General features: G+C 43.6%; 1 protein-coding gene across 6 annotated transcripts in view; it reads left to right on the top strand.

Moving 5' to 3' along the window:
- Positions 1-10,000: 10,000 nt before the first annotated feature.
- aopep (aminopeptidase O (putative)) overlaps positions 10,001-15,921 on the top strand; it is a 169,497-nt gene continuing 163,576 nt past the window's right edge. For 3 of the 6 annotated variants that reach the window (XM_078396150.1, XM_078396154.1, XM_078396155.1), the window contains exons 1-2: positions 10,143-10,247; positions 11,828-12,789. In XM_078396150.1, the coding sequence (XP_078252276.1) occupies positions 11,960-12,789 (830 nt within the window). In that variant the 5' untranslated portion in view covers positions 10,143-10,247; positions 11,828-11,959. The other 3 variants (XM_078396156.1, XM_078396152.1, XM_078396151.1) reach the window with 3 other exon arrangements.

Raw genomic sequence — 15,921 nt, 5'->3', positions numbered from 1 at the left:
TGTCCGCAACTTCATTGCACTCAGCACACACTTTAAACGAGCTATATCTGGTGCTCGCAGTGACAATACGTTCTCATCTAACGACACGGCCAAGTTGAGCAGCCAAGTAGATAGACAACGGCTCTGCATCAAGGTCTGGTGAGAATCTGGTAGCAAAAACACTCACCAACTTTGTTTGAACCACTCTTATATTCCCTTGCGCACGAGTACAAACAATAGGCTTGGACACCCTCCGTACAGGTTTTCCAGCACGCTGTTTGGACAAGGCAGGCTGGCCCTCGGCATGATTCTTTCGAACTTGGCCATGTTTCACCACATGGCTCCATTTCGTGGAGTTTTCCACAGTTCCTCCAGGAGTCAGACCAACATGCCCAGCCCCACTCGCCGCACCTGCCCCGACAGAAACACCCAGGATCAACTCCGTGCGAGATGATGCAGGAGCCAGGGACCCACAGTTGGAATCACCACCATCAGAAGAGCCAGGGGCACTCATATTAGCCAGCACCACGCCATTCCCCCCAGCCGGGGGATCGCGCAGTGCGCTCCCGAAGGTCATTCCAGCATCAGTTGAGACAACCAGCCCTCCACCACTACTCGGTTCCAGCCGGCTCTCAACAGCAGCAACTCTGCAGCCCATGGTCACAGCCGCAGAACGCAGGTCCTCGCCGACAGCCGCCTGTAGTTTAACGGCATGCCTTAGCACGCAAACCTCACTGTACAGCCGCTCCATCTTGCTGAGCAGGTTTGAGACATCCAGGTTGTTAAACTTCACAGGTGGCAGCTCGTCCAAGTAATGGGAAACAAAACGGGGGATATTTTCTCCACACTCATTCAGCAGTTTTAAGCAGCTTTTAACATTGTTCGCGTCCTTATGGTTGCCTTTGGAGACCACGTACCGTTGTTTAGTATCAGGACAAAGATCAAACAACACCTTTTTAGAAGACTCAATCCACTCAGAGCCAAATGTGTTCGAGGATACAAGGACTAGTTCGTCCTGGATCATTGTCCTAATTTTAACCGCAAGGAAATTAAGGAACTCATCCTCTACAATAACTTGGTCGTCAACAGTTTTGTAGATTGTAGGTTTTTCTCGAGGCCGGTGGTTAAAACCAGGAGCTGCAAATCCATGATCCGCACCGTCCGCCATTTTCCTGTTCATTTCATGTCCAACCCGGAATTCTCTTTATTTCTTTCTAATCGGTCAAGTTTCTTTTGACTTCTAGTTATAATAGTTCATATTATTACATTCTTGTATGTAAGTATGATTGTGCCTATGTGTAGTAAGATTTTTTTACTGTACTATACAAAAATGGAATTTCACTGTATCTAGGTACATGTAAGAATAAAGTTCCAGTGAACCATTAGGACAAACATTGCAAAAATAATGCTCAGGAATCTTTTATATTCTGAGAGTGAGGATGAGGCCTCTTGTTAATTCTTCAACCAAAAGATTCCACTTCTGGCTGCAACACTCCTTCAGGACTGCATTTTAAGTAAAACTCTGAGAATCAGGTGTCCATTTGTTCAGTTTTCTGGATGGTCTGGCATCTGGTTCATTCCTAGACCAGAACATGAGCTGCGAGGTCCAGGGTACAAGTTGGATGTGGAGGCAGATGCAGGGTTGGAGTCTGGACCATCAGAGGTTAGGAACATGGGTAACTGAATTCAGGGTCTGGAGTTCTTGTGCATTTCACATTCCCTTTAAATGCACTAGGTTCATCTGAGAGTTTATTATACATTGCGTATCATGATAAAAAAGGGAATTAGAAATATGTTGGTATTAATAGGAGTAACTTCCAATAGTATGAAAAATCTGCAAACCTAGCAAAACCAAAGTCCCAAGAATTCCAGATTATCAGAGATTTACTGTATTAGGAATCCAGCAGGTCTAATCCTTCACTGAAGAAGTGAAATGATTGGACAATATAATTCACTTGCTGACAATATTATTTGCTTCAAAACATTTTTTTTGCTTACATCAAAACATATTAAAGAATTCCAACACAACCTATTTTAATATCGTGCTTAAATGAGAAAAAGCTTATTGCAATTATCTATTCCTATGAGACATAGTGACTGTTGCTGCCGGGGAATACATTTTAACATTAAAAAAACTAATCTAGCATCATTGGCCAAACAATACAGAAATAGGATATATCTGTAAACTTTATCATCATCATAGAGAGCAGGAATGGGTGATGTTTCGGGTAGAGACCCTTCTTCAAATCAGTCTGAAGAAGGGTCTCTATTCAAAATGTCACCCGTTTGTTCTCTCCAGAAATGCTGCCTGTCCCACTGAGTTAATCCAGCATTTTGTGTCTATCTTCAATTTAAACTAGCATCAGCAGTTCCTTCCTACACAAAGCCTTGTCATCATATTGGGCACTGCTCCAGAGGCAAGGGAAGTGGTGTTACAGTACAAACAAGTTCTTCAACATATCAAAAAATGGGTGCAGGTGATTAATTGCAATTTGAGACAAAGTTAACTGCTGAGATTCATAAAATCTGGAATTTTACCAAGAGTATATCAGATTAATGGGAATATAAAGTAATTTGAACTGTGGCTGAAAAGCATTCTTTGAATTGGGTGCCTTGAGTCTCATGAGATGTTGCAAATTCCACTTATATTTGATAATGAACACATTGTGATAATTTGGGAATGACTCAGCCTTTATAACGCAATCACGTGGCTATCTATGTTCATTGAAAGCAGACATTCTAGAGTTTCAAAGACAACTTTAAAACGATAAGACTCAGTTAAAGAAGATTTAGAGTTGATAATCGTTCCATTTAGATTGACACTCAAACCCAGCAGTACCCTCTGAGTTATTCCAGCATTTTGTGTCTATCTTCAGTTTAAACCAGCATCTGGTTCCTTCCTATACCAGTAGTAAAATGATTTACTGTTGGAAATGTGTCGGAAGGAAATGCAGATTCTGGTTTAAACCGTAGCTACAAAAAAGGCATTTCACTTCCAGGAAGTGGTCAGGTGGTACACGATAACGTGGCATTCCCTGGCCCAGTACTCAGGCAATATGATCAAAACAAACTAAGAAAATTATGCTTCTCTGCTACCTACACTCATTTGGAGTGGGAGAGAGGAGGATGCTGGCAAAGATAACATCGCTGCTGGACAACGACTCCCACTCCATGCAGGACACTGTCACTGCACTGAGTAGCTCCTTCAGTGACAGACTCCTTCACCCCAAGTGTGTGAAGGAGAGATATCGGAGGTCCTTCCTTCCCGCTGCCGTGAGATTGCACAACCAGCGCTGCTCCCAGTAGACCAGTCAACAGACCAATTAACAGTAACAATTTAAAAAAACACAGTAAATGATGACAATTATCCTTATCTTTATTTTTATTTATAATGAATGTCTCTTGCTATCCACTTTGCTGCTGTAACACTGCAAATTTCCCCGGTGTGGGACAAATAAAGGAATATATTATTATTATTATTATTATATTATTTCTCACTGAAAGGAAGCATGCAGGTACAGCAGGCAGTGAAGAAAGCCAATGGAATGTTGGCCTTCGTAACAAGAGGAGTTGAGTATAGGAGCAAAGAGGTCCTTCTACAGTTGTACCGGGCCCTGGTGAGACCGCACCTGGAGTACTGTGTGCAGTTTTGGTCTCCAAATTTGAGGAAGGATATTCTTGCTATTGAGGGCGTGCAGCGTAGGTTCACTAGGTTAATTCCCTGAATGGCAGGACTGTCGTATGTTGAAAGGCTGGAGCAATTAGGCTTGTATACACTGGAATTTAGAAGGATGAGGGGGGATCTTATTGAAACATATAAGATAATTAGGGGATTGGACACATTAGAGGCAGGAAACATGTTCCCAATGTTGGGGGAGTCCAGAACAAGGGGCCACAGTTTAAGAATAAGGGGTAGGCCATTTAGAACGGAGATGAGGAAGAACTTTTTCAGTAAGAGTGGTGAAAGTGTGGAATTCTCTGCCTCAGAAGGCAGTGGAGGCCAGTTCGTTGGATGCTTTCAAGAGAGAGCTGGATAGAGCTCTTAAGGATAGCGGAGTGAGGGGGTATGGGGAGAAGGCAGGAACGGGGTACTGATTGAGAGTGATCAGCTATGATCGCATTGAATGGCGGTGCTGGCTCGAAGGGCTGAATGGCCTACTCCTGCACCTATTGTCTATTGTCTATTGTCTTTCACATTTCTGATGAAGAGTCCAGGACCTGAAACATTAACTGGTTCTTTGTCCTTTGATGCTGCTTGACCTGCTGAGTTTTTCCATAATTTGCAGTGTTTACATTAAATAAATAATTGGTTCCAATCAAATGGACTGCTCTACCTCCCACATTATAGTAGTGACTATAATGGGAATTGTGAAAGAGATTTTTCTTATTTTGACTGCAGCCTTCTCAGCTGTTGATTGGCTCATCTTCCAGAAGGAGACTATTTACATAACAATTACAACCCTTTTATAACTTCCGCAATCAGTTTATTCTTTCAAGATAAAGAACCCATCCAATAGAAGATAGAACTAACCATTAGTATGGAACCCCTATCCCAAGCAAAAGTTTCTATGTAGTTACAGGAGCATCTCAGTCATTAAGAGGATTAAAATTTAAGATCCTTAAGATTAAGGATTAAGATTTTTAAAGTGGGAGTGAGTTGATTTAATTTGGGGGTAAGACATGTCAGTTGAGATCGGCCCCGTGGAGTGCTCATCCTGCAACATGTGGAAGATCAGGGATATTGTCGGTGTCCCTGATGACTACGTGTGCAGGAAGTGTGTCCTGCTGCAGCTCCTGGCAGACCGCATTGAACGGTTGGAGCTGCGGTTGGATTCATACTGGAGCATCCACGATGCTGAGAAGGTCGTGAATAGCACGTACAGTGAGTTGACCACACCGCAGGTAAACGTTAAGCGGACAGAAAGGGAACGGGTGGCCACTAGCCAGCGTAGCAGTAGGCAGGTAGTGCAGGAAGGCAGCAGCAGCCAAGTTCATGGCACCGTGGGTGGCTCCGCAGCACAGGAGGGGAGGAAAAAGAGTGGAAGGGCTATAGTGACAGGGGATTCAATTGTAAGGGGAATAGATAGGCGATTCTGCGGCCGCAAACGAGACTCCAGGATGGTATGTTGCCTCCCTGGTGCAAGGGTCAGGGATGTCTCTGAGCGGCTGCAGAACATTCTGGAGGGGGAGGGAGAACAGTCAGTTGTCGTGGTGCACATTGGCACCAATGATATAGGTAAAAAACGGGATGAGGTCCTACAAGGTGAATTTAGGGAGCTAGGAGATAAACTTAAAAGTAGGACCTCAAAGGTAATAATCTCTGGATTACTACCAGTGCCACGTGCTAGTCAGAGTAGAAATAGGAGGATATTTCAGATGAATACGTGGCTTGAAAAATGGTGCAAGGGGGAGGGATTCAAATTTCTATGACATTGGAACCAGTTCTGGGGGAGGTGGGACCAGTACAAACACTATCTGCACTAATAACTATCTGCACCTGAGCTGGAATGGAACCAATGTCCTTGGGGGAGTGTTTGCTAGTGCTGTCAGGGAGGATTTAAACTAATGTGGCAGGGGGATGGGAGCATGAGCAGAGAGACAGAGGGGTGTAAAATGAGGGTAGAAGCAATAGGTAGCAAGGTGAAATGTAAAAGCGGCAGGCAGACAAATCCAGGGCAAAAATCAAAAAGGGCCACTTTTCAACATAATTGTATAAGTTGTAAAAACAAGCCTGAAAGCTTTGTGTCTCAATGCAAGGAGCATTCCTAATAAGGTGGACGAGTTGAATGTGCAGATAGTTATTAATGAATATGATATAGTTGGGATTACGGAGACATGGCTCCAGGGTGACCAAGGCTGGGAACTGAACATCCAGGGATATTCAATATTCAGGAGGGATAGACAGAAAGGAAAAGGAGGTGGGGTAGCGTTGCTGGTTAGAGAGGAGATTAACGCAATAGAAAGGAAGGACATTAGCTTGGAGGATGTGGAATCGATATGGGTAGAGCTGCGAAACACTAAGGGACAGAAAACGCTAGTGGGAGTTGTGTACAGGCCACCTAACAGTAGTAGTAGTAGAGTTGGGGATGGCATCAAACAGGAAATTGGAAATGCGTGCAACAAAGGTAAAACAGTTATAATAGGTGACTTCAATCTACATATAGATTGGGTGAATCAAATTGGCAGAGGTGCTGAGGAAGAGGATTTATTGGAATGTATGCAGGATTGTTTTCTAAACCAACATGTAGAGGAACCATTCTTCATTAGGATGGAGAGTGACATAGTATATTTAGAAACAACGGTTCTGAACTTAAAGGTAACTTTGAGGGTATGAGACGTGAATTGGCCAAGATAGACTGGCAATTGATTCTTAAAGGGTTGACGGTGGATATGCAATGGAAGGCATTTAAAGACCGTATGGATGAACTACAACAATTGTTCATCCCAGTTTGGCAAAAGAATAAATCAGGGAAGATGGTGCATCCGTGGCTAACAAGGGAAATTAGGGATAGTATCAAAACAAAAGATGAAGCATCCAAATTAGCAAGAAAAAGCAGCCTACCAGAGGACTGGGAGAAATTCAGAGTCCAGCAGAGGAGGACAAAGGGCTTAATTAGGAAAGGGAAAATAGATTATGAAAGAAAACTGGCAGGGAACATAAAAACTGACTGCAAAAGCTTTTGTAGATATGTGAAGAGAAAAAGATTAGTTAAAACAAATGTAGGTCCCTTGAAGTCAGAAACAGGTGAATTGATCATGGGGAACAAGGATATGGCAGACCAATTGAATAACTACTTTGGTTCTGTCTTCATTAAGGAAGACATAGATAATCTGCCGGAAATAGCAGGGGACCGGGGGTCAAATGAGATGGAGGAACTGAGTGAAATCCAGGTTAGTCGGGAAGTGGTGTTAGGTAAATTGAATGGATTAAAGACCGATAAATCCCCAGGGCCAGATAGGCTGCATCCCAGAAGGAGGTAGCCCCAGAAATAGTGGATGCATTAGTGATAATTTTTCAAAACTCTTTAGATTCTGGAGTAGTTCCCGAGGATTGGTGGGTAACTAATGTAACCTCACTTTTCAAAAAGTGAGGGAGAGAGAAAACGGGGAATTACAGACCAGTTAGTCCAACATCGGTAGTGGGGAAAATGCTAGAGTCAGTTATTAAAGATGGGATAGCAGCACATTTGGAAAGTGGTGAAATCATTGGACAAAGTCAGCATGGATTTATGAAAGGTAAATCATGTCTGATGAATCTTATAGAATTTTTCGAGGATGTAACTAGTAGAGTGGATAAGGGAGAACCAGTGGATGTGTTATATCTGGACTTCCAGAAGGCTTTCGACAAGGTCCCACATAACAGATTAGTATGCAAACTTAAAGCACACGGTATTGTGGGTTCAGTATTGATGTGGATAGAGAACTGGCTGGCAGACAGGAAGCAAAGAGTAGGAATAAACGGGTCCTTTTCAGAATAGCAGGTAGTGACTAGTGGGGTACCGCAAGGCTTAGTGCTGGGACCCCAGCTATTTACAATATATATTAATGATTTGGACGAGGGAATTGAATGCAACATCTCCAAGTTTGTGGATGACACGAAGCTGGGGGGCAGTGTTAGCTGTGAGGAGGATGTTAGGAGGCTGCAAGGTGACCTGGATAGGTTAGGTGAGTGGGCAAATGCATGGCAGATGCAGTATAATGTGGATAAATGTGAGGTTATCCACTTTGGTGGCAAGAACAGGAAAGCAGACTATTATCTGAATGGTGGCCGATTAGGAAAAGGGGAGATGCAACGGGACCTGGGTGTCGTGGTACACCAGTCATTGAAAGTAGGCATGCAGGTGCAGCAGGCAGTGAAGAAAGCGAATGGTATGTTGGCATTCATAGCGAGGGGATTTGAGTATAGGAGCAGGGAGGTTCTGCTGCAGTTGTACAGGGCATTGGTGAGACCACACCTGGAGTATTGCGTACAGTTTTGGTCTCCTAATTTGAGGAAAGACATTCTTGCCATAGAGGAAGTACAGAGAAGGTTCACCAGATTGATTCCTGGGATGGCAGGACTTTGTTGGGGAAGTCCAGAACAAGGGGTCACAATTTAAGGATAAGGGGGAAGTCTTTTAGGACCGAGATGAGAAAGTTTTTTTTCACACAGAGAGTGGTGAATCTAGGGAATTCTCTGCCACAGAAGGTAATTGAGGCCAGTTCATTGGCTATATTTAAGAGGGAGTTAGATGTGGCCCTTGTGGCTAAAGGGATCAGGGGGTATGGAGAGAAGGCAGGTACAGGATACTGATTTGGTTGATCAGCCATGATCATACTGAATGGCGGTGCAGGCTCGAAGGGCCGAATGGCCTACTCCTGCACCTATTTTCTATATTTCTATTATAATTCCACAATTTCAGTACTTTCAAAATGGTTAATGAATCAATAAAGCGATAATTCACACCTCTTTGTTTCTCTTCTGTACTATACTGTCAAAGACTATGGGATGTTCTCTTCATTAAGATCATAAAAGTGAGCAAAAATATATAGAAATGAACTCTGAACTCAATGTCATTATATGACACTTACTTTATCTGGAACGAGCGAAAACATTATCTGTACCTACTTCTTGCCACTTGATCAGTCCTATCGTACCTTCCATGGCTTGTTCCGAATTGATATTTCTGTAAATTGACAGCACAACCATTGGTTGATTGAAGAAAAAGGTATTTGAAGATTAAGACCTCTCACCTGGTCTAAGCATATTATCTGCCAGACAACAAAATGCATCCTGCCTCTGAGACTTGGACCATCCACAGCAGGCATCTTAAGACATTGGAAAAATACCAGCAACATTGTCTTTGCAAAATTCTTCAAATCCATTGGCAGTATTATATTGTATTCAATGAAATGGCATAATGAAGGTGATGATGGAAGGGCAGTGTTTTGGCTATGAGTGCCTGGGTAATAATCCAATTGACAGAATGTAACCTATCCAGAGATGGAGACCATTATTATTTATTAACTTTTACGTTCACCACTTCCACCTGGCCCTCAACTTAACCTGGACTACCTTGGACACATCTCGCCCCTTTCTTGAATACTCTATCTCCATTACAAATCTACAGACTCCCAGTTATCTGGACTACCCTTCTTCTCACTCTGCCTCATGCAAAGATTCCATTCCTGATCTCAATTCCTCCGTCTTTACCACATTTACTCCCAATGTGAGATGTTCCATACTAGGACATCCGAGATGTTGTCATTCTTCAAGGAACATGGCTTCCCGCCCTTCTCTCATGGATGGGGTCCTCATGTCTCCTCGGCGTCCTATAGTCCTGTTCTCGCTCTCTCTCCCCCCAGATGCAACAAGGACAGAGTATCCGGTCCTCACCTTTCACTCCACCAGCCTCCGCATCCAACACACTATCCTCCGACATTTCCGTCTGCTCCTAAGTGATCCCACCACTAATCACATCTTCCATCTCCACCCCTCCCTGCCGTCCGCAGAGACTGCTCCATCCACGATTCCTTGGGTCACTCATCCTTTCTCACCCAAACCACCGCTTCCCCAGGTACTTTCCCCTACAACTTCACGAGGTGCAACACCTGTCCTCACACCTTCTCCCTCGACTCCATCTAGGGACGTCGAAAGTCCTTTCAGGTGAGACAGAGGTTCACCTGTACATCCTCTAACCTCGTCTACTGTTCCCGATGTGGGCTCCTGTACAGAAGGGTGATTGCCATGAAACTAGCTCTCTCTCTCTCTCTCTTTCTTTCTCTCCCTCCCTCCCTCCCTCCCTCCCTCGCTCCCTCGATGCTACCTGACCTGCTGAGCATCTCCAGCGTTCTCTGCTTTCATTGCCAGTGAACAGGAGTAGCATTCGTCTCCAATGCAAACTGTCCCATCACCTATCCCCTCCTCCTCCATACTGTGCTGCCAGTGTCCTGTGGCAGCGGTAACCAAGCGACGCAAGGGCTTCCTCGTCGGGACGCGGAGTGATGACGGGGAGGCGTGGAGCTGGAAGTGTGAGAGAGAGAAAGGGGTGGAGGGGCAGCGGGACCCAGCGGATGCCTGGACAGGTGGGCGGGGGGACCCAGCGGATGCCCGGACAGGTAGACGGGTGGGCGGGGGGACCCGGCGAATGCCCGGGCAGGTAGGCGGGTGGGCGGCGGGACCCGGCGGATTTCGGGCAGGTATGCGGGTGGGCGGGGGGACCCAGCGGCCGCCCCATGGGCGGGGGGAGATGGCGGTAGTTCATTGTTGTTGCAGCCGCGTTAATCAGGTCAGTGGCCGCATCGGGATTAGCAGCGCAGAGTTTTGTTAACAGCGCTGGATTGTTTTCAACTTTAAAACGAAGAATAAAATGTGAGGATTTGAGCAATGCAACACTCACGTTGCAATGTCTCGTTGGAAATATTGTCAGTTTCCTCTAATAATCGATGATTGTGTATTCTACTGGTAGTGTTTATTTCACACAAAATACATAATATTGAAATGTTAGCGTGCACAACAAGTCCGCTTGGATATACAAGATATATCCTGCCCTGGGTAGAACTCCCTCCCCAATGCCACGAAGTGGCGCTGCTTTGGTTGCTAACATCACGGAAGTGTCTGCAGAAAGTAGTTGCGTCTCGGGCAAGTACACTGTTCCCTACAAAAGGTTATGGTAACAGTTAACTTATCCAATGATGGGAGCTAATACCAGTACTGGGGGAACTCAGCGGGTCGGGCAGCATCTGGGGAGGTCGAGGATAGTCGAGACACTGCCCCAAGGGTCCACCTTCCCACAGGTGCTGCCCGCCCTCTGACTGACTGAGTTCCTCCAAAAGTTGTTCCAGACTCCAGCATCTGCTGTCTCTCCATGATCTAATAACTGTCAGAGTTAACACCCAATGCAATTAGCAGGAAGTTTTATTTAATTGGCCTAATTAAAGGGAGTAAAAATGGTTGTATTTAGAATTGTCCTTTAATCTGGACAATCGTTTAAAAAAAAAAGAAGTTCTGGATAAAATAACATTTCCACATTCCCAATGCAGTTGCTGAACAGTTTTAGCCAATTTGATTTGGTATTTTATTTACTTCTTTACTTTTAGTTTGAACTTAATCAGTTTAGGACAAGCACATTTAGATTTTAACGTAATTTCCTTCAACTATTTTAAACGTTTTTATTTAACTTGAAATGACGTGGCCCTTTTGTTGACTCCTAAATACAGGATCCCATTTAAACATAAAGGCAGTCCCTGCGTTATGAAACATTCCATTCTTGAGAACTGTTTGTAACCCCAATTTTCCGTCCGTCGGAAATGAACCAAAATAGTTTGTGGGCGAGGATCACAGAAACGGCTGCGGGCAGGAGAGCAAGCAGGCGCGGGAAGTGTATTTGCTCCCATCCCGCCGAACTCCCAAATCCTCGGGGAAATACCCTGCTCGGCCCTGAAAAAGACCGCTTGCGACCTTGCAGCAGTCAGCAAATCCATCCTCGCAATGACCCGTGCGACACAAAGGCGCAGCTATTGCCACACAGCGCCAGAGTGAGATCCAGGTTCGACTCTAACCTCGGGGGCTGTGTGTGCGGAGTTTGCACGTTCTCCCTGTGCTCCGGCCTCCTCCCACGTCCAAAATATATGTGGGGTTGTCGGTCAATTGCTCAGAGTGCTTACAGAGTGGATGAGAAAGTGTTCCATCATGGAGCCAGTGTGTACAGGTGATCTTTGTAGTTACGGGTGTAAAGGCAGGGGGTATGTAAAGACAATGGAGTGTGAGGAAAACAGAATAGAGTTCGCTCTATGACAATAAGGACCGTTTCAGAAATTAGTGTTTTTGATGCACGCTTTGTAATTTTCGGTTTCTTTGTGCACACAGGTTTAAAGACAAAACGGCACGCTCCTATGAAGCTGGAACACAGGATCAATTCACAAGAACCTTTATTTGTTACTTTAAAAGAATCAGGAAATACTAATGGCACTGGAGCATTACTGGTATTTGCATTTTTAAATGTTGAATGGTCTATTGCTTCTAGCTATGAATGAAAATACAGAGTCAACTCTTGACCCCAACAAAGATGACCTTCCTCTCATGGCCAATACTAGTCTTATGCTTGTCAGACATTACGTGTTAGATCTTGCAGTTAATTTCAACAGGGAAGTCATCAACGGTACCATTGTCCTCTTCCTAGAAACCAGCAAAATGGACAACAAGGCAGCCAACACTGAGGGAGCAGGTCAGCACCCTTCATTGCAGGGATCGCTTGAAACTGGGCAACCAGGACCTTCATGCAGTCTCGCTTGTGCATGCGAAGATAAGATGAGCAATGTAACTAACTACAGTGATGGCAGAGTTACCAATGTTAATAGTTGTAACCATAGCAACAATGAGTGGGCTGGAGGGATTTCTGGTACAAGGGAGCACTGCGGTGATGGGGAAGATTTTGTGCTGGTGCTGGATTGTTGCGATCTTGTGGTGAATAAAGTGGAGGAAGTGGATGTTGTCGCCACAGCAGGTATTGACAAATTGATCCGAATAGACATGCTCAAGCCAGAAGATGGCATTTATTCTCACGGGCTGCAGAATGATCTCCAGAGTAACATATTGGATGCGATTCTAGGTTTAGCAGCAGAACACTGGCAGGAGCAACATAATTATTACATCCAGTGCAGCGAAGCACCTGGCTATAGTGAGCTCCAGTTTCAAACTGACTTGTGGAGCCTGAAAATAAAGAAACCAGGAATACAAAGTCCTAAAGACTTTCCTCGAGTATTGAGGATCTGGTACGAAACAAAGCCAGAAGGTTGTTCAGTGAAATGGACGAAGGACCAAAATGGCAGGTTGGTTACTTTTGAATGCATGATCCTTTAAAACTTGTAACTGATTTATAGTCTGTGACATGTGATGTTGCTGGGTACTGTAATTGATCACTTAATGATGCAGAGCACAGGCTGTATTTAAAAAAAATACACGGAAGATAATGTGTGAATGAGGTAAGGCATTTATTATCCATTCAGCACATTGCTATTTATTTTAACAATCTTTAAAAGATTGCCTTTTTCTTTAAGATTTTTTAAATTAAGATGCCTTTAAAATATGATGGGTTGCTTAACTCTTTAAATTTATTTGACAAATAATACAGGATTTTTAATGTCACAGTCTTTGGCAAGTACTGATGCATTGCCAATTATAGTATAACATTGACACAAATTCCTCATAATATCAATTATATTCACAGGCTTGGTTGGATGGCAGATGGGCTGAGACATAACATGTTTTTCTGCCTTGATTCTTCAGAGCTTGCATGTGTGAGTTTAGAATGCTGGTTGTAATTATGTCCATCATGCAACTCTGTTTAAAACCTTGCCATAGTTATTAACTGGAACTGTTCTCCATTTTGTTGAAGAGGAATTCTGAATACTTTTCCTATGATTTTGTTTTCTGCTTTCTGTCAGTTTTATGTATCTCAAGGTGAGGAATGTTAGCAATTGAAAATAACACTTTCCATTTTGTATAGCTAATGTTAGCTTGGTTAGGAGCAGAGAGAAGCTCCCCAAGTGTGACATAGCCCAAGGTTTGTTCCCTCCACAATGCCATATTTTTTGCTTATCAATGCCATTTATTTTATGATAATTCTTGGTGAAGCTGTCATTTTAAAGACAAATAGGCTGCGTGCTGCCTAGAAACTGGACTGAGACTTTTGACACGGTTTCCACATTTGGCACTTCTACTTGGCAGCAAGAATATATTCATAATCTCTATTTCAAAGAAGAAAGACTAGTCTTTCGCCCTGTGGCTTTGTATTGTTCGATACGTTGCTTTCATTGAGCAATTATAACTTTATTATTGAGCTTGAATGGTAAATATTACAATCTTTTTGACACAGTGAACAGTAAGATTATTTATTTTACCAAATGATGTGATAATCAAGTGACTCAAGCAACATGTTTACATTGTCTGTTATTCCTCAGTACAGTTCAGTTGCTTAATGTACATATTCTATAAAGCTGAATGTGTGGTGTTTGAGCATTGAAGGATAAATGACACAGATTGATACTGCTTGGCAGTGTGCTCAATTACGTAATCATCTGCATTCGGACAGAATCAGGTTAATTTAATATCTCATCCTGTTCTATTTTCTATTCCTCTGGGACCAGTGATCATGAGAGTTTGAATTATAGGATGAAAATAGTGGAGCTAATTCTTTATGAATATTGTAGATATGCTAATTAACTCGTGGGTTGAAATATTTTTGAATAATGTAGTAGAATGCCATTGAGATCTCTTTTTTTCTGCTACTGACCCTAGGTGGTCACATCACTGGGGGCATCATGTTTATATTGTGAATTTACTGCTCCATTTAAGGAAAAATGTTATACTGTTTCTCTTTAAAAGTTCAAAGCAGCAATATTTACGTGTGTTGATTGCTCAAGGTTTGAATGTAATGCTGATGTTAATAAAAGTAATTATCAAGCAAAGGTGTTTATGTTATCAAATTAATTGGATTTCTTCAGGCTCTTCTCATTCTCGGGTTAAGTAAATATTCACCCAGTTACTAATTAATGTAAATCAAGATCACTGACCTTGATTTAAAAATATTTGTTTATCTTTCTTTGTTTTCCTTGGTTTCTAATCGATTTCTAGTATTTAAACTGTTTTGAAATCATTGTTTCATCACTCAAATCCTTTGTATTGTTTTTGTCTTAAATATCCATGACACAAACAGTTTTTAAAGGCCTTTGACAGCAGCCAGCTGTTAATAGGCCATCAGGGATTGATTGGGGCTTGGGATCTGCTGCTTGAAGATGGCCTCGACAGCCAGGCCCCGAGCTTGATTGAGACAGCAGCTGAAAATGATGAGCGCTGCAGCAAGCAAAGGGCAAGGTGGGAGGGGGTTCCATGCAGGTGATGTTGAAGGTGAATGTAGATGGTGAGCCTGGTTTGAGCACTATCTGGCTCTGTATGATCAGATGAAGGATTGAGCAGGATTTCCTGCAGCAACACGGAGCGATGGAGCACAGTGACAACATCCCTGGGCCAGGCAGAGTCCTGCAACACCAACCCAGTGCTGCCACCAGGGCAACAGGCCTTTAAGCCCAAATTATGACTCTACATTTTGGAGAACTTTGAAATTTGAAGGATGCAAAATGTTGCCGGGAACGTGGCGACTCTTGTATACTGCTTCAGTGTAATCTACTATCCTTACAATGTTGTATTTAAGTATGACAATAGACGATAGACAATAGGTGCAGGAGGAGGCCATTCGGCCCTTCGAGCCCCCACCGAAAGATTAGGTCAGGCTGGACCCGTTGGACCCAAACCTCTCCTGCATTGGTCTAGCACCCTCCCCTTCCCCACTCCCCCCCCCCCCCTTACCCACTCACCCACAAAATAAATTTCAATGAAAATCGCGTTTTTTCTTTAAAATTACCTAAATATAATTTTAGTTATTAATGAACACGGGAGTATTAGATCAAAATTGACTTTTTTTTAGAATAAAATTAATCTCAATGAAAATTGCGGTTTTTCTTTAAATTAAATGGCGTTTACATTTTTTTAAAAAATCGCAATGAAAATTAAATAAATAAATAGACAAATCTTATCTTAACGTTTTGGTTGTTTATTGTGAAAATTCTTTCATGGAGATCCTCGAGACTGTCCGCTCATTCAGCAGCAGCGGCAGCTTGATGGTGATAGCCGTTGCTTTGAGCGGGAAGAAGTCCCGGCGGACAACCAACGCACTTTGAGCGGAAAGAGCCGGCGACCAATCAGAACGGTGGCAGCGCACCCCCATGTAGGACCCGGACCAATCGGGCATTGAGCGGGAGATCGGTGGGGGTGAGCGGCAGGAGCAAATCAGGACGCGTCGGCGACCAATCAGAGGCGGCAGCGCTCCCCCAACATGGGACCCGGAACAACAACCAATCTGGCGTCGAGCGGGAGGTCGGAGCCAATCAATCGACCCCACGTGG

Source organism: Rhinoraja longicauda, chromosome 3, assembly GCF_053455715.1.
Source record: "Rhinoraja longicauda isolate Sanriku21f chromosome 3, sRhiLon1.1, whole genome shotgun sequence".
NCBI lineage: Eukaryota > Metazoa > Chordata > Chondrichthyes > Rajiformes > Arhynchobatidae > Rhinoraja > Rhinoraja longicauda.
Note: the sequence above shows the minus strand (reverse complement) of the source record. Positions and strands in the feature narration are given on the sequence as shown.